A 21311-nucleotide genomic window follows, 5' to 3' on the forward strand; every position below is an offset into this window, starting at 1 on the left:
ACAAGCAAATCATTGTAACAAATAATATTATAATGTATTATGCTTTCATTATGTTGTTTTTTTTCCCTTTAACACTGACCAGAAGGGATTTAACGAATTTAAAGGGACATATAGCTGGCTTTCAGACCCCAGCTTGGATCGCTCTCTCTAAATCCATAAAGAATATGTTTACGTTTGTGATTGTGTAAACAATGTCATATGAGAAGCGAGAATTGGTGTTACCTCCCCTGATATCTAAAATTAGTATACTGAACACAACACATCGAAATGCGTGGTACTCAAACTTAGATCATCATCACGTTCAGCATGTAGGACGACCTATTTCATAAAGAGAACAGAAAAAAAAATCAGAAAATACTTCAATCTCTGCAGCCTTCCGAATGTCCAAGTAGGTCAATTGATTGGTTGCTATTTTTAGAAATAACTCAGCAAGGACATACCCGACTAATGGCCAGAGTGAATACAGGTCATTAAGGAGGAAAGAGTTCCTAAAGGTTTATAACGGTAAAAGTAATGATCAGCGATAAGAGACACATGCATGCCGTACCTCCAACATATATATTATTAATGTTATCCTTCATAAAATGCTCGCATTATTCTGAAATGTACCCGCGGGACGTTCCAAGTGAGTGACTTTACATCGTGTGTATTTTCAGACGCCATGTTGGAGAGCGATTACATCTTATACCATGGACGTGTATGATTAACTATGTTCACAAACTCTGTGCTGCATTTATGGAAGGTGCAAGCCAGTCACGCACAAAAGACGCGGTATTAGTTGATTGTTAGAAATGTCAGAGGACGTATCACCACGCTTACCCGTGTTTAACGGTTCACAGAGGGTGATCATTCCCGAACTGTGGATGAGAAAATTTGAAGACTTTTGCCATTTGATGCAGTGGAGCGACGATGAAGCCGTTCGACAATTTCGACAACATCTATCAGGGAGCGCCGAGTGTTGGTATCATTCTTTACAAGAGGAAGACACAGAAAGTTTTAACACTCTTAAAAGGCTATTCATGGAGAATTTTTATCGGATTAACATAGACCCAGTTGGCTTAAAAGGAGATCTGGAATCCAGAAAGCAGGCACCAGATGAAACCGTAGAGGATTATCTTCACCAGAAGTTGATATATGTGCTTCAGTCTGACATGATCCAATCGCCAGAAGCAATAGATCTTGTTTATAACGGGTTTCTTCCTGCGATCCGGGATCTAATCAATATTCAACACATACGTTCCTTGGAGGCATTGCAACGGTCAGCAAGGAAGCAGTACGTCCGTATATCAAGACGCACCGGTTGTTCACTGAGACGTCCCGAAAGGAACGCTCTTGAATTTGGTAAGTTTCAGTTGTCCAAGGTTACACACAACCAAATGTTTTCCCATAGACTTCTGTAGTAACGTTATATTTTTAAAAAAAATAACTAAGCATTCAACAGCTATTACCTGTACGTGTGTGCACAGTTCGGCCTTAGAGCAGCAATAAAAAAATAAAAAATGACTAGCTTAGCCAGCTCCTTTTCCGAGTACAGGAAGCTAAACACACCACCCCCAGTTTCGCACCAAATGTCACCTACTTGAAAATAGCTGTGGTCATATTCAGCATAAGTCATCATGTTGAAAAGGACGGTGCTAAATATAGAAAAACATGGTCAGTTTTAATAACTGGATGGATGTACATTTGAAAGACATAAAACTCTTACAGAATATCCTCCATTCACAGCCTGCAGATATCCCTCGATCTTCACTGAAGGCTCCCTACGAAAACCACACTGTCCAAACTGGTTCTGATTTGGTGTAGTAGAACCTGTACCAATGATGGAAACTGATCATTTGAACTGATACACAAAACGTGTTAAAGTTGCCTTTGCCTAACATACAAACCTGGTTTTATGGCAGAGCAGAAGCCTAACTCCATGTCATCCACATCTTTCAATCATCGACCAAAACAAGTCTCACAGTAATCGCTGGAGGCCAAAGAACCCGACCAATTAGGGCAGACAGATAGAGTGATATAATTTTCAAATATTTTCAAATGTTCGCTTTAACGATTATCAATGCTGAATGGATCAGTTGAATCAGTATCATATGACGTCACGTCTACCATATGGGTAGAACGACGATCTTGTGTATTAAGAATCCGAAATTTGGACATGTTCGTTTTAGCGAGTATGAAGGTTGATTGGTCAGCTCAATGGATTTGACGCTACACTTCTTCATTGTTGAGATGGGGCGGTCGGGTAGCCTAGTGGTTAAAGCGTTCCCTCGTCACGCCGAAGACCCTGGTTCGATTCCCGACATAGGTACAATGTGTGAAGCCCATTTCTGGTGTCCCCCGCCGTGATATTGCTGGAATATTGCTAAAAGCGGCGTAAAACCATATTCACTCACTCATTGTTGAGATACATACGATATGAAGTCATCTATTGTACATGACGTAACGCATTTGACATTACGTCATATTAAGTCTGAAGCGTCGACACTTTATACTTTTTTAAAATTTTCTTTTAAAATGACAATGAACAATATATTTACAAAAACCTACTCAAAATTAAGACACGGATTTTTTGTCTCTTGTGATGTTCAATAAAATACTATTTGACACCATACAGTATTCGTTACGACATAAGGATAACAGGATGACTTAAATTTCTTTGTAAATGTGCTGACGTCTTATGCTTGTTTCGTTTTGTTAAAATGGTATGCTGTTCCGGAATATCTGAACAATAAACAAATTTGTATATTGAATGCTTTTTAAGGTAATCGTTTTTTTAGAATATTGATGAATTGAGAAAAATTGTACAACCGTTGTTGGTTTATGAAGAAAAGAGGATAGAACATGAGTTTGTCCCAACGAACGACTGTTCTTGTCTAAACGTGTGAACTGTTGCAACCACTAGGCAGCATCATTGGCGTGGCAGATGGAACCGTCGGTACAGCGAACACAGCAGCGACTGTCAACGGAGGGATGGGCAACACCAACGTGCATCTCAATAGTATGTTATCACACACATTGGTTTTGTCATTTTATTTAAAAAGGTAAAGTCTGCAGGTATTACCACCCCACAAACCTCCCCCCTCTCTCTCCTCTGTTTCTGATCATCATAAGGTATGACCAAGTCCTTTCTTCCTCAGTTTCTTATCACCATATGGTATGACCAAGTCCTTGCTTCCCCTGTTTCTTATCACCATATGGTATGACCAAGTCCTTGCTTCCTCTGTTTCTTATCACCATATGGTATGACCAAGTCCTTGCTTCCTCTGTTTCTTATCATCATATGGTATGACCAAGTCCTTGCTTCCTCTGTTTCTTATCATCATATGGTATGCCCAAGTCTTCCTCCTCTGTTTCTTATCACCATATGGTATGATCAAGTCCTTGCTTCCCCTGTTTCTTGTCATCATATGGTTAGACCAAGTCCCTGTTTATCCTGTTCCTTATCACCATATGGTATGACCAAGTCCTTGCTTCCTCTGTTTCTTATCACCATATGGTATGACCAAGTCCTTGCTTCCTCTGTTTCTTATCACCATATGGTATGACCAAGTCCTTGCTTCCCCTGTTCCTTATCACCATATGGTTAGACCAAGTCCCTGTTTATCCTGTTCCTTATCACCATATGGTATGCCCAAGTCTTCCTCCTCTGTTTCTTATCATCATATGGTATGCCCAAGTCTTCCTCCTCTGTTTCTTATCACCATATGGTATGATCAAGTCCTTGCTTCCCCTGTTTCTTGTCATCATATGGTTAGACCAAGTCCCTGTTTATCCTGTTCCTTATCACCATATGGTATGACCAAGTCCTTGCTTCCTCTGTTTCTTATCACCATATGGTATGACCAAGTCCTTGCTTCCTCTGTTTCTTATCACCATATGGTATGACCAAGTCCTTGCTTCCCCTGTTCCTTATCACCATATGGTTAGACCAAGTCCCTGTTTATCCTGTTCCTTATCACCATATGGTATGACCAAGTCCTCGCTTCCTCTGTTTCTTATCACCATATGGTATGACCAAGTCCTTGCTTCCTCTGTTTCTTATCACCTTATGGTATGACCAAGTCCTTGCTTCCTCTGTTTCTTATCACCATATGGTATGACCAAGTCCTTGCTTCCTCTGTTTCTTATCACCATATGGTATGACCAAGTCCTTGCTTCCCCTGTTCCTTATCACCATATGGTATGACCAAGTCCCTGTTTATCCTGTTCCTTATCACCATATGGTATGACCAAGTCCTTGCTTCCTCTGTTTCTTATCACCATATGGTATGACCAAGTCCCTGCTTCCTCTGTTTCTTATCATCATATGGTATGCCCAAGTCTTGCTTCCCCTGTTTCTTATCATCATATGGTATGCCCAAGTCTTGCTTCCTCTGTTTCTTATCATCATATGGTATGCCCAAGTCTTGCTTCCTCTGTTTCTTATCACCATATGGTATGACCAAGTCCTTGCTTCCTCTGTTCCTTATCACCATATGGTATGACCAAGTCCTTGCTTCCCCTGTTCCTTATCACCATATGGTATGACCAAGTCCCTGATTCCTCTGTTCCTTATCACCATATGGTATGACCAAGTACTTGCTTCCCCTTTTTCTTATCACAATATGGTATGACCAAGTCCTTGCTTCCCCTGTTTCTTGTCATCATATGGTATGGCCAAGTCCTTGCTTCCTCTGTTTCTTATCACCATATGGTACGACCAAGTCCTTGCTTCCTTTGTTCCTTATCACCATATGGTATGACCAAGTCCTTGCTTCCACTGTTTCTTATCACCATATGGTATGACCACACCTTGCGTCCTCTGTATCTTATTACCATATGGTATGACCAAGTCCTTGCTTCCCCTGTTTCTTATCACCATATGGTATGACCAAGTCCCTGTTTATCCTGTTTCTTGTCATCATATGGTATGGCCAAGTCCTTGCTTCCTCTGTTTCTTATCACCATATGGTACGACCAAGTCCTTGATTCCTCTGTTCCTTATCACCATATGGTATGACCAAGTCCTTGCTTCCCCTGTTTCTTATCACCATATGGTATGACCAAGTCCTTGCTTCCCCTGTTTCTTGTCATCATATGGTATGGCCAAGTCCTTGCTTCCTCTGTTTCTTATCACCATATGGTACGACCAAGTCCTTGCTTCCTTTGTTCCTTATCACCATATGGTATGACCAAGTCTTTGCTTCCTCTGTTTCTTATCACCATATGGTATGACCAAGTCCTTGCTTCCACTGTTTCTTATCACCATATGGTATGACCACACCTTGCGTCCTCTGTATCTTATCACCATATGGTATGACCAAGTCCTTGCTTCCCCTGTTTCTTATCACCATATGGTATGACCAAGTCCCTGTTTATCCTGTTCCTTATCACCATATGGTATGTCCAAGTCCCTGTTTCCTCTGTTCCTTATCACCATATGGTATGACCAAGTCCTTGCTTCCACTGTTTCTTATCACCATATGGTATGACCAAGTCCCTGTTTCCTCTGTTCCTTATCACCATATGGTATGACCAAGTCCCTGTTTCCTCTGTTCCTTATCACCATATGGTATGACCAAGTCCCTGTTTATCCTGTTCCTTACCATCATATGGTATGACCAATTCCTTGCTTCCCCTGTTTCTTATCACCATATGGTAAGACCAAGTCCCTGTTTCCTCTGTATCTTATCACCATATGGTATGACCAAGTCCTTGCTTCCCCTGTTCCTTATCACCATATGGTATGACCAAGTACTTGCTTCCTCTGTTCCTTATCACCATATGGTATGACCAAGTCTTGCTTCCTCTGTTCCTTATCACCATATGGTATGACCAAGTCCTTGCTTCCTCTGTTACTTATCATATATGGTATGACCAAGTCCCTGTTTATCCTGTTTCTTATCACCATATGGTATGACCAAGTCCCTGTTTATCCTGTTCCTTATCACCATATGGTATGACCAAGTCCCTGTTTCCTCTGTTCCTTATCACCATATCGTATGACCAAGTCCCTGTTTCCTCTGTTCCTTATCACCATATGGTATGACCAAGTCACTGTTTCCTCTGTTCCTTATCACCATATGGTATGACCAAGTCCTTGCTTCCTCTGTTCCTTATCACCATATGGTATGACCAAGTCCTTGCTTCCCCTGTTTCTTATCATCATATGGTATGACCATGTCCCTGTTTCCTCTGTTCCTTATCACCATATGGTATGACCAAGTCTTTGCTTCCTCTGTTTCTTATCACCATATGGTATGACCAAGTCCTTGCTTCCCCTGTATCTTATCATCATATGGTATGACCAAGTCCTTTCTTCCTCTGTTTCTTATCACCATACGGTATGCCCAAGTCCTTGCTTCCCCTGTTCCTTATCACCATATGGTATGACCAGGTCCTTGCTTCCCCTGTTTCTTATCACCATATCGTATGACCAAGTCCTTGCTTCCTCTGTTTCTTAACTTAAGGGATAACTTCCTTGTTCCATGGGGCGTTTGTTACAAAACGTTGTTACCACAGATACAGTTTTATATCTATATTCAGAGGTTCAGGACCAAGTTCTTATGTCAATTGATCATCAGGTATCGGTAGTATGTATGGCACTGTGTTCGATGTTGTATGTAAATACACCCTTAGCAAACATGGTAGTTGGGAATATATGACCACTAAGTAGAGTTGTGCTTAACAATGTTCTAGGTGTATACAGATCAGATAATCATCTGACATAACAACATCGCTTTTCAAAAATATAATATAGAATAAATCAATGGCTGCCCACACATCATAAATTCGTCTGTTTAGGAAACAATATCGACTTTAAAACTGGTTGACGAAAGACAGACGAGTCCAAAAGACCATTTCCTGTCGATTTAATTTTTTTTTACGAGGTCATTTCAATGTTCGAAAACATTCACCTTTGTCAAAATTGTAATGTGTTCAAATCAGTACAAGCTGTCCAGGAAAAAAGTTCAAAGTATGCTCACGGGTCCTGTTTGGGTGGTTCTTGTGACCTGCATTTATATATACCGTGCTTACAGAATGGATGAATTCATTCAGCTGTTTGTGGGCGGAATTATCCACAAATCACTCCCAAGTAGCCCCAGCTTAGGTTTTGTATTTATGGGTTTATTGACATTATGGCAAGGCTCGATAAGTGTGCCAGTCTGTGGGAGGCATATTGAATTTCCTATAACAGAAGCAGTTAAAGTAGTGTTTGTGGTGGGGTGGTGTGTATGTGTGTGTGTGTGTTTGTGTGTGTGTGCGTGCGTGCGTGCGTGGGTGTGTGCGCGCGCGCAAGCATTTGTGTGTGTGTTTGTGTATGAATGTGTTTGTCACTTTCTGTGTATGTGTGTATGCGTTTGTGTGTGTGTATGATTGTATGTGTCTATTTCTGAGTGTGTGTGTATGCATTTGTTTGTGTGTGTATGAATGTGTGTGTCTATTTCTGAGTATGTGTGTAGGCATTTGTATGTGTGTGTGTGTGTGTACGTGTGCGTACGTACAGTGCTTGTCATTCTGCTGCATTTTAGATACATTTTTTAATACCATTTGTTTATTTTTGACACTTCTGGTCAATTTGATTTAAACTTTCAGTGTACCAGGCGACAACGGAGGACAGGGGCGAGATTGTTATTTCCTGTCTGCGGGCTCTAAACCGTGGCGAAGGTACGCACAGTTCTCACGTTACAGGTATAGAGGCCGAGACACAGGTACTTCTAACAAACTGCCTCCAAAAGCTCTGCGAGATGAAGCTACCTCCTCCAAAAACTATGCGAGATTAAGCTACCTCCTCCAAAAATCTATGCGATGTGAAGCTTCTACCTCCAAAAATCTATGCGATGTGAAGCTACCTCTTCTAAAGACTGTGCGAAATGAAGCCACCGTCTCAAAAAGCTCTGCGAGATGGAGCTACCTCCTCCAAAAACTATGCGAGTTGAAGCTTCTACCTCCAAAAATCTATGCGATGTGAAGCTACCTCTTCTAAAGACTGTGCGAAATGAAGCCACCGTCTCAAATAGCTCTGCGAGATGAAGCTACCTCCTCCAAAAACTATGCGAGTTGAAGCTTCTACCTCCAAAAATCTATGCGATGTGAAGCTACCTCTTCTAAAGACTGTGCGAGATGAAGCCACCGTCTCAAAAAGCTCTGCGAGCTACTGCTTCTCACAAATAATGCGAAGCGAGCGACTGTCTTCACAACTATGCGAATTAAGGGTACTACCTCCAGGAAACAATGCGCAACAAGGCCTTTGCCTTCAAACATTGCGAGCCGAAGCTGTTTTCGGAGATAGTACCTCTGTGTCTCACTAATGTTCTCTATCTTACTTTAATATCCCGTTTTGCATGGAATTCACATGCAGCACAAAGCCCGTTAAATGTATTGCCTGCGGAACAGTTTTCGAGGTATAAATGTATAGCAGTGATCGAATGGCGATCTCTCATTGGACAACTTCTCCAAACTGTGCATTCATTGATATTAGGAACCATCAGTTCTGTATGGATATCGTCATCACCCAGTCTTAACGTTTTAAGGTAGTATCTGGAAACGTATTACATTAATTATTGTCGGAGCATGTAAAAGTGTAAATACTTTTCGAATTACTTCATTCCCGAAGCTGCATTCGTCATGACGCTTTGGCCATTGGCAAATGTTAGTATGTAATCTGACATATCAGCACTGAGATTTCTTGCTTCTGTTACTGTGAATTATACTTTTTGTTCAACAGATATAGCAAATTTAATGAATGAATTCGGGGAGGCCAGGAACACCAACAGCATGCGGCCGGAGCCCGCGAGGACTCCCCAAACCCACTGTACGTTAAGTGAGGCAGTATTCAGTATAGTTACCGACCCACTGTATGTTAAGTATGACAGTATTCAGTATTGTTACCGACCCACTGTACGTTAAGTGTGACAGTATTCAGTATAGTTACGAACCCACTGTACGTTAAGTGTGACAGTATTCAGTATTCAGTATAGTTACCGACCCACTGTACGTTAAGTGTGACAGTATTCAGTATTCAGTATAGTTACCGATCCACTGTACGTTAAGTGTGACAGTATTTAGTATTCAGTATAGCTACCGACCCACTGTACGTTAAGTGTGACAGTATTCAGTATTCAGTATTCAGTATAGTTACCGACCCACTGAACGTGAAGTGTGACAGTATTCAGTGGTCAATATAGTTACCAACCAACTGAACGTAGAGTGTGACAGTATTCAGCATTCAGTATAGTTACCGACCCACTGAACGTTAAGTGTGACAGTATTCAGTATAGTTACCGACCCACTGAACGTTAAGTGTGACAGTATTCAGTATAGTTACCGACCCACTGAACGTTAAGTGTGACAGTATTCAGTATAGTAACCGACCCACTGTACGTTAAGTGTGACAGTATTCAGTATTCAGTATTCAGTATAGTTACCGATCCACTGTACGTTAAGTGTGACAGTATTTAGTATTCAGTATAGCTACCGACCCACTGTACGTTAAGTGTGACAGTATTCAGTATTCAGTATAGTTACCGACCCACTGAACGTGAAGTGTGACAGTATTCAGTGGTCAATATAGTTACCAACCCACTGTGCGTTAAGTGTGACAGTATTCAGCATTCAGTATAGTTACCGACCCACTGAACGTGAAGTGTGACAGTATTCAGTGGTCAATATAGTTACCAACCAACTGAACGTAGAGTGTGACAGTATTCAGCATTCAGTATAGTTACCGACCCACTGAACGTTAAGTGTGACAGTATTCAGTATAGTTACCGACCCATTGTCCGTTAAGTGTGACAGTATTCAGTATTCAGTATTCAGTATAGTTACCGACCCATTGTACGTTACGTGTAACAGTATTCAGTGGTCAATATAGTTACCAACCCACTGTGCGTTAAGTGTGACAGTATTCAGCATTCAGTATAGTTACCGACCCACTGTACGTTAAGTGTGACAGTATTCAGTATAGTTACCAACCAACTGTACGTTAATTGTGACAGTATTCAGTATTCAGTTTTCAGTATAGTTACCGACCCACTGAACGTTAAGTGTGACAGTATTCAGCATTCAATATAGTTACCGACCCATTGTACGCTAAGTGTGACAGTATTCAGTATAGTTACCGACCCACAGTATGTTACGTATGACAGTATTCAGTATTGTTACCGACCCACTGAACGTAAAGTGTGACAGTATTCAATATAGTTACCGACCCACTGTACGTCAAGTGTAACAGTATTCAGTATAGTTACCGACCCATTGTACGTTAAGTGAGGCAGAATTCAGTGGTCAATATACTTAGTAACCAACTGTACGTTAAGTGTGAAAGTATTCAGTATTCAGTATAGTTACTGACCCTCTGAACGTTAAGTGTAGTTACCAATCAACTGAATGTAAAGTGTAACAGTATTCAGTACCATTTTGTAGTACAGCATATGCTTTGGCACACAAGGAAACTGAATATTGAGATAGGAAAACTAGTTCAACACAGCAAGCAAATGTGTGATGTTTTAGTCTCTCGAAGTAAAAGCATATGAGAACATCTTTACTATGTGAACGGCTGGGTACATCGTCAGACCATAAAACAAATTATGGCCTCTGGTCACATCAAAATGCATATTCCGTAAATATTAATGATGCAATAAAAACTTGTATCTGAGGACAGATATTATATACTTGATACTTACATAATATTTAATAATCAAGTAGTCAAACAGTTGATGGTATAAAACCCCATTGCTGTTACTACATTTCAGTACTATACACAAGTCACCATCCATCACTGGTCATGGAAGAGCCTGTCACGGGTGAGAGCCACAACCTTTCCAGACACACGGATGACAGTTCGGGAACAGAGATGAGCATGGACCCTGCTCAATGTGAGTGCAGTAGAAGTTAATCAGTTATTGTAAGGCACATGTTTGCCAATGGATATATCAATCCACTTCATGAAGAAATAAGACTTAACGTAAATTGTAATGGGGGTCTTTTGAACCAAATATAATCGCGAGGAGTCACTGTTCTGATGTCTTTATTTCGCAGGTACTGTTAAGCACCGGATCAGTGACAATAGCTTCGTTGCTCACCCTGAAGACGATACAAGTGCAAGTCTCGCCGGATCTCACGAGATATTGTCTCAGAGTATAACAGACCTTGCTCCGTGTACGCTAAGTATATCTTCATATATACTCAATCTTGTTTTTGTTGAAAAATCGAAAGGTTTCAGTCAAAAATAAATTTGTTAACAACAATCTGGATCTAAGTACCAACTCATTCTTCTTCAGATAAGGACACCACAGGTCGGAAAGTCAGCAAGTGTCACGTGACGCACCCTGAGGAGGATACGAGTGCAGAGGTCAGCCTGGAAATATATTCAGAGAAGATGAAGGCGACCTCCATCCACAGTAAGTACAACATTGCTCATGTAACCGCCTGAGCATCTTTCGATCTTACCGAGGCAAGGGAGCTAACTGACTACAAAAATTCAGTTTCTATCCTTGCTGAACTTTGCTGGAATTTTGTGTCTCGACCGTAGGGCAACCAGTGTCTATTACTAGTTACGTCTCTTCTATGACGCTCCTACTGACCAATCAGATTCCACCTTTCAAATCACTTGACACTTGATCACAGGACAATGGTACGCTTTGTTAATCTCTAACTTTGTTAATCAAAGCAACATGGTTTACTGTTTGTTTGTTTGTTGTTTAACGCCGCACTCAGCAATATTCCAGCTATATGACGGCGGTCTGTAAATAAGCGAGTCTGGACCAGACAATCCAGAGATAAATATCATGAGCATCGATCCACGCAATTGGGATACGATGACATGCATCAATCAAGTCAGTGAGCCTGACCACCCGATCCTTTTGGTCTCATCTAAAGACAAGCATGGGCGGCTCAACCCGATGCAAGGGAGATAACTGACTATAGAAACGGTGAATATTATGGTCAGTTAACTCCCTTGTCCCGGAAGTTGGTCATGATCAAGAGTGAGTTTACTATATGAAAGTCTCTTGCCCAACTGCGTTTCATGTGTTCTTACGTATGAACTAGCAACGTATTTTTGACTGGGAATGCTTACACATTTTGTTCTTTTCAACAGGTGCGCGGTACACCAGGATCAGTGGCAACTGGCTTCGAACTCATCCAGTGGAAGATCAAGTCTCCCTCTATACCATTCCGCTGTCTCAGTCTGTGAAGGATGTCACAGACCTTTCCCAAAGTGAGTTTATTCTTAAGACTCTTCACCATAATGTGAAGATATGTGGTTCAATTAGGATCGTTGTTCAACTTGAAATAGCTTTATGTGAAAATGTATGGTTCAATTAGGACCGTTGTTCAACTTTAAATACCTTTATGTGAAAAAGTAGGGTTCAATTAGGACCGCTGTTCAACTTGAAATACCTTAATGTGAAAATGTAGGGTTCAATTAGGACCGCTGTTCAACTTGAAAAAGCTTTATTGATAAATGTATGGTTCAATAAGGACCGTTGTTCAACTTGAAAAAGCTTTATTAATAAATGTATGGTTCAATTAGGACCGTTGTTCAACTTGAAATACCTTTATGTGAAAATGTAGGGTTCAATTAGGATCGTTGTTCAACTTAAAATACCTTTATGTGAATAGTAGGGTTCAATTAGGATCGTTGTTCAACTTGAAAAAGCTTTATGTGTAAATGTATGGTTCAATTAGGACCGTTGTTCAACTTGAAATACCTTTATGTGAAAATGTAGGGTTCAATTAGGACCGTTGTTCAACTTTAAATACCTTTATGTGAAAATGTAGGGTTCAATTAGGACCGTTGTTCAACTTTAAATACCTTTATGTGAAAATGTAGGGTTCAATTAGGATCGTTGTTCAACTTGAAAAAGCTTTATGTGAAAATGTATGGTTCAATTAGGATCGTTGTTCAACTTGAAAAAGCTTTATGTGAAAATGTATGGTTCAATTAGGATCGTTGTTCAACTTGAAAAAGCTTTATGTGAAAATGTATTGATCGATTAGGACCGTTGTTCAACTTGAAATACCTTTATGTGAAAATGCATGGATCGATTTGGACCGTTGTTCAACTTTAAATACCTTTATGTGAAAATGTATTGTTCAATAAGGACCGTTGTTTAACTTAAAATGCTTAATAGACATTATAATCGCTACACGGCTTGTTTCAATAGCAGTTATATCACTCATCATATTCCTTCGCCACCAAAATATTTGTTCAGCGAGTACACATAGTTAGGTAATACATCTTCCGGCTGTTGTGTTACAAAGGTACTGCCAAAATATTCCTTCTACCTCATGATTTCCTGTACTCGTTAGACAACACATCTTCCGCCTGCTGTGTTACAAAGGTACTGCCAAAATATTCCTTCTACCTCATGAATTCCTGTACTCGTTAGACAACACATCTTCCGACTGTTGTGTTACAAAGGTACTGCCAAAATATTCCTTATACCTCATGAATTCAGGTTGCTATATGATAGTTTCTTATGTATTTTGTTTATTCAAGATAACCAACATCTTTGATACCACGATAAACCGTATGTTTACTTTCGGAATCGTACAATGGACACTGCTGTGAGCATAACATCCTATGATGATGGAAAGGGTCTTTTTCGCTTGTATTTACATGTAGATACGTCCAGCTGCGTTTATTGGATCAATTGCGGTAAATCTAAACCGATATTAAACCCACACCGATATAAACTGTACATTAAGTCTTTTACAACTGTTGTAATCATAAGAGAATACAACTCAACAGGTGTGGTGGACACGACTAGCATGGGTCACCACAGTCTCGCCGCCCATCCAGAGATAAACAACAAAATCCACAGCCTCATCAGAACTCCCCACGTTTGCACCGAGGACACGAGCGACTTACCTCCCCCATGTAAGTCAGTATACCAATATGTAGATCCAATAGTATTCTTACCTGTTTGTTTGTTGTTTAACGCCGCATTCAGCAATATTCCAGCTATATGGTTGCGGTCTGTAGATAATCTTGTTTGAACTAGTCAATATAGTGATAGACATCATGAGCGTCCATCTAAGAAATTGGGATATGATGTCACGCATCAACCATGAGCTTGCCTGACCGCCCGATCCCGTTAGTCGTCTCTTGGGTTGCTGAAGACGAATTCTAACCCGGATCTTCACAGGATATGGAGTATATCAGCAGTTTCATGTATGGGCTACATATGTTGATGGAGCGGTCGGGTAGCCTAGTGGTTAAAGCGTTCGCCCGTCACGCCGAAGACCCGGGTTCGATTCCCGACCATGGTACAATGTGTGAAGCCCATTTCTGGTGTCCCGCGTCGTGATATTGCTGGAATTTTGCTAAAAGCGGCGTAAAACCATACTCACTCACTCACTCACACACAGTAAACTACGGTTATAACGAACTCAAAGGGACCACTAATTTGAGTTCGTTATTACCGTAGTTCGTTATAAACATATACAGAATATATGTACAGCAAATGGTCGGGACAAAAAAATAAGTGCGTTATATCCGTCAGTTCGTTGTAAGCGTGTTCGCTATAAACGTAGTTTACTGTATATTGATGCTATAATTCATCTTCCAACAGCTGTGACGTTCTTTAGTATGAGGAACAAGTGTTTCGTCGGTCACTCCGAGGGGGAAACAGTCGCCAGTTTCGACAGGACAGAGGACATTTTAGCTGAAGACACAACCTTTCGTAAGTTTAGAAGATATATAAAGGGATATCACAATTGTGTTTAAAAGGAGTCAACAGTATCTAACTCTGTTAAAATGGTTTGCATTGACAGTTTGTATCTATTTAAATGTTTAAACTACCAATTAATATATCTGTCATTTTCCACTAACCGTTTGTTACATTGGGAATTTAATTTCCTCACCAGGTAAGACGGTAGATAGCACCAGCAGTATCAGCAGCCAAGATGATGATCACCATGGCGCTAGTCTGACGTACAGGAAAACCTTCGACACAGTCAATATGCAAGAGGGGGTCAACCGTCCAGGTACGTCAATCTCATACTCATACCGTATTCGACGTAATACGCGCCCAGGGCGCACTCAAAATTAGAATTAGGGGGCTCTTATTAGAGTATAATTTTGGTGAAAGAGTTGAAAGATCGTAAATTTCGTGGTTTATGCTGACAGCCTGAAATGATACCAAAGAAAAGTCTGTGCGTATTATACACGAAAGATTTATTTTCCCCGAATTTAATTGCCCGTAATTAAGGGTGCATATAACACACGAGTGCGTATAATACACGAATAAATAAGTCTTGTGTACATTGATCAATCGGAAGGGTGCTAATTCGGATTGTTCACTAGCCAATATATTAGCAAATGTCGCCTTGGGCGCTTATTAGAGCGGGGCAAATATTACGTCGAATACGGTAATTTGAATGAAGACATCAGCGCAATTAGAACAAAACTAGGCCAAGGTGAACACATGACAACCAAAAAACAGATACATGGTTGGTCTCCCCCTTGGTTCTTGCGACTGTACCCATGTATCCCGATATCCTACTGTCATCGTTGGCATAACGAAGGATTAGAATTAGTTGTCAAACACATGTCCAAAAAACATAATTGTCGTGTGTCACATTCCTCATCACAGTTGAATCAAAGCTGAGGTAACGTCACAGATAACTGACCAAAGTATCATCATGCATTGGTTTCCAGGACGTTTGCATGTATTACAGACCCGTGATGATATAGGTCGGGTTAGAATAGGTCTTCAGCAACCCATTCTTGCCGTAAGAGGCGACTAACGGGATCGGGTGGTCAGGCTCGCTGACTTGGTTGATGCATGTCATCGGTCCCGATTTCTTGGATTGATGCTCATGATGTCAATCACTGGATTGTCTGGTCCAGACTCGATTATTTACAGACCGCCGTCATATAGCTGGAATATTGCTGAGTGCGGCGATAAACAACAAACAAACAAACAAGGATATATTACAGATATACAGCGTAATATTCCTTTAGCTTATGTGTATTTCATTTACATGAACACATTTAACGTCTTAGTCCTGTTATGTTCCACGTTCCGCTATAGATCCACTGTATGAGCCAGTCACGTTCATGGACACAGACTTCCACAGCATCAACGGTACAGATCCAGGGAGCGTCCCCGAGGATGCTTCATATTGTACGTAAATACCACAGAACGTCCAAGTATTCAACCAACTAACATGCTGTCAAGACTTTCAGACATAATTACATCCCTCCTGATATTACATCGTGTAAATCCTGAACGATAAAGAAAAATATACATTTACATAAAAATGTAAGACTTAAATAAACATGTCATTTTTTTTCACTTTTCAGGTTTTGTCGGTTTACTCGATACCCCAATGTCAGGACATATACGCCCCGAAGAAAAGAAAGATGGCTTCTTTATGTATGGTAAACATCAACGAATTAGTATCTAAATGACGAAGTGTAACTTTATTTTTATTAAAGGAGGTGTTTATTCACAAAGGGCGAAAATATATTCTTTGTAAATACCTTCAGTCTGAGGTTATTACTGTATGTTTAAGACTTTAATGACACTTAATTTAAAAAGCATCTTCAGAATGACCTGTTAGCATGGCCTGATTCTTACGGGTACCAATTTTATCTACAGATGTGGATGCGACCAGCGTTAATGGACCATTGTCCGGTACAGACCTCACCATGTGTCTGGACAGTGCGGCTGACCCAACGCCATGTACGTATTTTGTTTGTTTGTTGTTTAACGCCGCACTCAGCAATATTCCAGCTATATGATGGCGGTCTATAAAATAATCGAGTCTGGACCAGACAATCCAGTGTTTGACATCATGAGCATCGATCCACGCAATTGGGATCGATGCCATGTATCAACCAAGTCAGCGAGCCTGACCACCCGATCCCGTTAGTCGCCTTTTACGACAAGCATAGTCGCCTTTTACGGCATGCATGGGTTGCTGAAGACCTATTCTAACCCGGAATCTTCACGGGTACGTATTCAGACAGAAACGTTAATTTACTCCGCAGTCATTAATATTGCAGCATTAACACCACAACCTGTAGATGAAGTCTGAACTAGACAAACCAGGGGCTGATTGCACCGAACTTCGTCATCGTGATACGATAAAACTGGCACGATGTCACTGGGCCATACGCAATATGTCGAGGTGGTGACAGCACATTGCGACGCCTTACACCCGTCTATCTATCGAATGTAAGGATTTCGAGTCAACGAGGTTTCATTGTATGTTTATACATAGAAGAGGTGTGTGAGTGTGAGTTTATGCTTTACGTCACATCGGCAATATTTCAGCCATATCGTGACGAACATAGACGAGGTACATTTCAGGTATTTATTAAATAATGACTGATTGATGGACGACAAGCAGCCATATTCTGATGGTATTCATTCTTTTATCTAACATCTTGTGGAATGTACCATGTATCATTAATAGCATAACATTATCATTTATTGAATTAATCTCGTCGATTTCTTCACAGGTGTGATAACTACGACGATGCAAGCACACGCCACACAGTCCAACGAATATCGAGGATCAGGACCCAATAGTCAAGACGGCATTTATCGACTGAAATTTGACATAAACCTCACGTATGGTACGTACTTAACGTAGATATAGAGTATCCTGGGCCCTGTTCTCTGCCATTAAACTTTGTGCAAACTTTACGGTTGCCAGTAATGATGTATCTGTGATCAAATAACTTTTGAGAAAAGGTTGTGTGATTGTGTGTGGACTGTGCCTAAAAGCTGTGCAATTTAGACCCTAGACTAACATTTAGTCTCTGAGTGAGTATGGTTTTACGCCGCTTTTAGCAATATTCCAGCAATATCACGGCGGGGGACACCAGAAATGGGCCTCACACATTGTACCCATGTGGGAATCGAACCCGGGTCTTCTGCGTGACGAGCGAACGCTTTAACCACTAGGCTACCCGACCGCCCCTTTAGTCTCTGAAATATTATAATACACAATATCCTTCTTGACTCTAAAAATATAAAAAAATCCCTATGCTGATTTCAGAATAGAGCCAGCTTGAGCTGGCTAGACTTGCTATTGTATGCATTTCTAGAAAAAAACATTTTTTTTCATAAAATAGATATATTCTACGGTCATGGTGCAGGACCATTTAGACCCCAGAGGCATGATCTACAGGATTATTGCTCGACATAAAAAGGGAAGTTGACTACTGGAAAGTTGAAGTCATCCCTCTTATCATACAGTCAGGGGAGGGGGCGCATCGAATGAAAAAATAAATTGTTCTCGAAAGTTCTTGGTAAAAATATGATTCAGACTGTTGACAAAAAAGAAATTGCTTGACATAGTTTTAAATGTCATTTAAATAAAAATTATATCTGGTTTTGTGGCTGTAGCTGAAAAATATCTAATCTCGATAAAAAAAAAATCCCAGCAGGTAAGGCCGATACCGGTAACTGCATCAAGCCAGCTGATCTCTCCAATACAGAGTCATGGGACCACGTGTTGCCAGAAGAGTCGCACTCGGGCGGCTTTCATTGTACGTATACTAAATTTAGGAGCAAAAGTAATTAAACCTCTCACTTGATTTTATGGTATGTTTGATTGTCAAATGAAAATATCTAAAGTCAGCCACTGCTTAGCAAGTGGTTTTAGTGTTTAATTTGCTAAGCAGTTGCTAAAAGGATGCTGATTGAGTGAGTGAATTGGGTTTAACGCCGCTTTTAACAGTATTACAGTTATATCGCGGCGTGTCAGATTAATGTGAGAGAAAAGCCCGAAGTGATGCAGGTCTCAGACGTTTACCACCTCGGTGAAACCCACAAGCACAGGTATGGTGCTGACAAACCTAGAAATATAGTCGGGGCGAACCGGGATTCGAACCCACAACCATAGGTTTCTGGTGTGTCCAAGGGACGCAACTCCGCACAGCGAATCGCGGCGCCTTAGACGACTGGGCCACCCGTGCCCACAAAAAGTTGCTTAGCAGTTGCTACATTTTGCTTTGCTGATACAAAAATGTACCACATATTTTTTGTAAAGTTTAGCGTCTTACCGCATCATGATGTAATTTTATGTGAATTGATTTCTTACCCCCAGTGCCTATACTACTGCTTCTACACGGTTTTAAGTGGAGCGTAATCTAATGAGAATGTTAATACATGGTAGAATAACAACACACAATAATGACATATTTCGATGAGGAGTTTCACTGTACATGCAACTGGTGATACTTTACTTTAATTACATAGTTTACTACTTATGCTATATGTATTTACGTTTTCAGGTAGAGTGTCTGAAGTTTGGGAAGAGATATCTTGACATATGACAAGTCTGGCCATGTGAAATGTTACTGGCGCCGTCCATAGGCACTGTATAAAGGCCATGCGACAGAAAATGACGAACAGTATTTGAAAGGAAGGGATAATATTTTCACAGCATTATATCTGTATGACAAGGCTTATACACAGTGGCATGGTGAAGAAAGATGCGATTCCCTAACGTGGTCATTGCAATTGTATGTTACAAATGACAAAGATGTGTCATGTGGATGTTCAGATGATGAGCGCAACAAGCGGCGTTAACTACTTTGTCATATGTATGTTTCATGTGTGTATTGTGTACTGCACACAGGTCACATATCAGGAGAAAGCAATCAACGTTGGTCGCGGAGAGTGGGTGGATGGGTGATCTTGTTCGACACAGCCTGTCAATAGTTTCTAGCTCTTCGCCCGTTCCCCACACTGAAACACGAGAGTCTTTGGGCGAAGTACGCCTCAGTTCACCCATCAGTGAAAGAGTACCCGATCGAGAGGGTGAGATGGTTCAGCGCCCCATAAGGCAACGATGGTTGTATTTTCTCCAGGGAAAGGAATGAAATGTGATCCACTGACCGGGTAATAATGATGTAAACCCGTGATGATTCACTTGGTGAAATAAATGGCGCTTTATAAATGTACTTATTATTATGGTATGCTTTACACTGTGACAGTATTACAAATGCTTACGTGGAGAAGTAAGGAAATCATTTACCGAGGATGGCTTCGCAGCGAACAGCGCGGCATAGTCCATTCGGAACATTCAAAAGATGTGTGAGACAAGCGGTGCAAACTATATTCAATTTGTTATAAAGCGACAAAACCCTTTCCATACCCAATGGGATTGACAAACCTTGAAACACAATCGAGGCGTGCCGGGATTCGAACCCACAATCATAGGTTTCTGGCGTGCAACTCTGCTCAGCGAAGTGCCGAACCTTAGACGAACGGGCCTCCCGTGTCACCCTAGGAAAGGGAGAGGCCACATGTCGCACGCTCCACTGAGAGACAACAAAATACTCGGTATGTTTAATAATAACATAAAGAAATATCATCGTACTTCATGCGTCCAGTTGTCATTATGTTTTAGTTCCACTCTAGTTTAGATAATGGGGGAGGGGGTATTTTCAATGTTTAAAATCACTCTCGAAGTTGATCTTAAGTTGTTTAAAAGGGGTATTCCTGACATATGGGATTCCTTTTCATTTTTCATAGAATTTGCACTTGACTGTATGTAATATGCTGAACGATGGTAGCATGAGTTTTGAAAGTATTGGAAGGCTGCATGCAAGGACTTAAATATATATGTCACCCAACAGAGGATTTCAATTGTTGACAAATGTTATATTTACCTTATTGGTGAGGTGAAATAGGGTTTAACGTCGCGTTCAAGATTTTTGCATTTAAATAGTGCGTGTGTGTGTGTGTGTGTGTGTGTGTGTGTGTGTATGTGTGTGTGTGTGTGTGTGTGTGCGCCGCTTGTACAAGTCCGGAGATATACGGTTTGTTGACTCTCTATCCACTAATCCACGGGAGAGGCCGTCGTTTGTCTTACTGAGTTGCCAGGTAAGAATCAATAGTTCTCTTGGTGAAAATATCAATTCTAACCAAGATTCGCGATGAGCTGAACAGAGTACCCAAACGCAGCAAAATGTTCTTAGTCCAGTAAAATCTTCCAATTCGGACTCGGTTGAGACTGGTAAAAAGTCCAGTTTAGGACGAGGTCCGGATTACAAAAAGCAACGACAATTCATCTCTGTTGGCACACACATACATTGTACATGAAATATTGACATGGTCTGGCATTAAATACACAGTCATTACATAATTGAAGCTTTAAGTATAAGTCTAAGTGTGATACCATCAGAGTTTGGAACTAGTTCTAACTCTAAAGATCAATGGATAATAAACAAAACCCTACAGTTATCTGCAAAAACCAAACCGATAACGAACATAGTGCTGACGTGATACCTCATGCATAAATGATACAATGTACGACGGTTGTTATCGCGAAGGAATACTTATAGTGAACAATCGCTT

The 21311-nt window shown here is 40.8% G+C and overlaps 1 protein-coding gene across 3 annotated transcripts; it reads left to right on the plus strand.

Moving 5' to 3' along the window:
* The first annotated feature begins 203 nt into the window (after window positions 1-203).
* On the plus strand, window positions 204-19911 carry LOC124114030. 3 transcript variants are annotated; one of them, XM_046474569.2, is made up of 17 exons: window positions 206-1341; window positions 2903-2998; window positions 7576-7647; window positions 8708-8794; window positions 10734-10856; window positions 11020-11139; window positions 11262-11381; window positions 12080-12199; window positions 13736-13864; window positions 14559-14669; window positions 14854-14973; window positions 16023-16115; window positions 16295-16372; window positions 16593-16676; window positions 17459-17575; window positions 18389-18493; window positions 19241-19911. In XM_046474569.2, exons 1-17 carry the CDS (start codon window positions 792-794, stop codon window positions 19273-19275), a joined length of 2160 nt encoding a protein of 719 aa, XP_046330525.2. In that variant the 5' UTR covers window positions 206-791; the 3' UTR covers window positions 19276-19911. The 3 variants fall into 3 exon arrangements, 2 of the variants coding, with proteins under 2 accessions (XP_046330525.2, XP_046330533.2); XM_046474577.2 differs by having other exon boundaries at window positions 207-1341; window positions 18392-18493; XR_006857839.2 differs by lacking the exons at window positions 18389-18493; window positions 19241-19911 and having other exon boundaries at window positions 204-1341; window positions 16295-16367.
* Window positions 19912-21311: the final 1400 nt, after the last annotated feature.

Source organism: Haliotis rufescens, unplaced genomic scaffold (genome assembly GCF_023055435.1).
Source record: "Haliotis rufescens isolate VD_foot unplaced genomic scaffold, xgHalRufe1.0.p SCAF_4, whole genome shotgun sequence".
NCBI classification, from domain to species: Eukaryota; Metazoa; Mollusca; class Gastropoda; order Lepetellida; family Haliotidae; genus Haliotis; species Haliotis rufescens.

Excerpts from the sequence above, each read along its gene's own strand:
- LOC124114030 (XM_046474569.2), top strand. The coding sequence starts at position 792 with ATGTCAGAGGACGTATCACCACGCTTACCCGTGTTTAACGGTTCACAG. Across the intron at positions 2,999-7,575 it reads CACCAACGTGCATCTCAATA|TGTACCAGGCGACAACGGAG; the intron begins GTATGTTATCAC and ends TTAAACTTTCAG. Across the intron at positions 16,116-16,294 it reads CCCCGAGGATGCTTCATATT|GTTTTGTCGGTTTACTCGAT; the intron begins GTACGTAAATAC and ends TTCACTTTTCAG.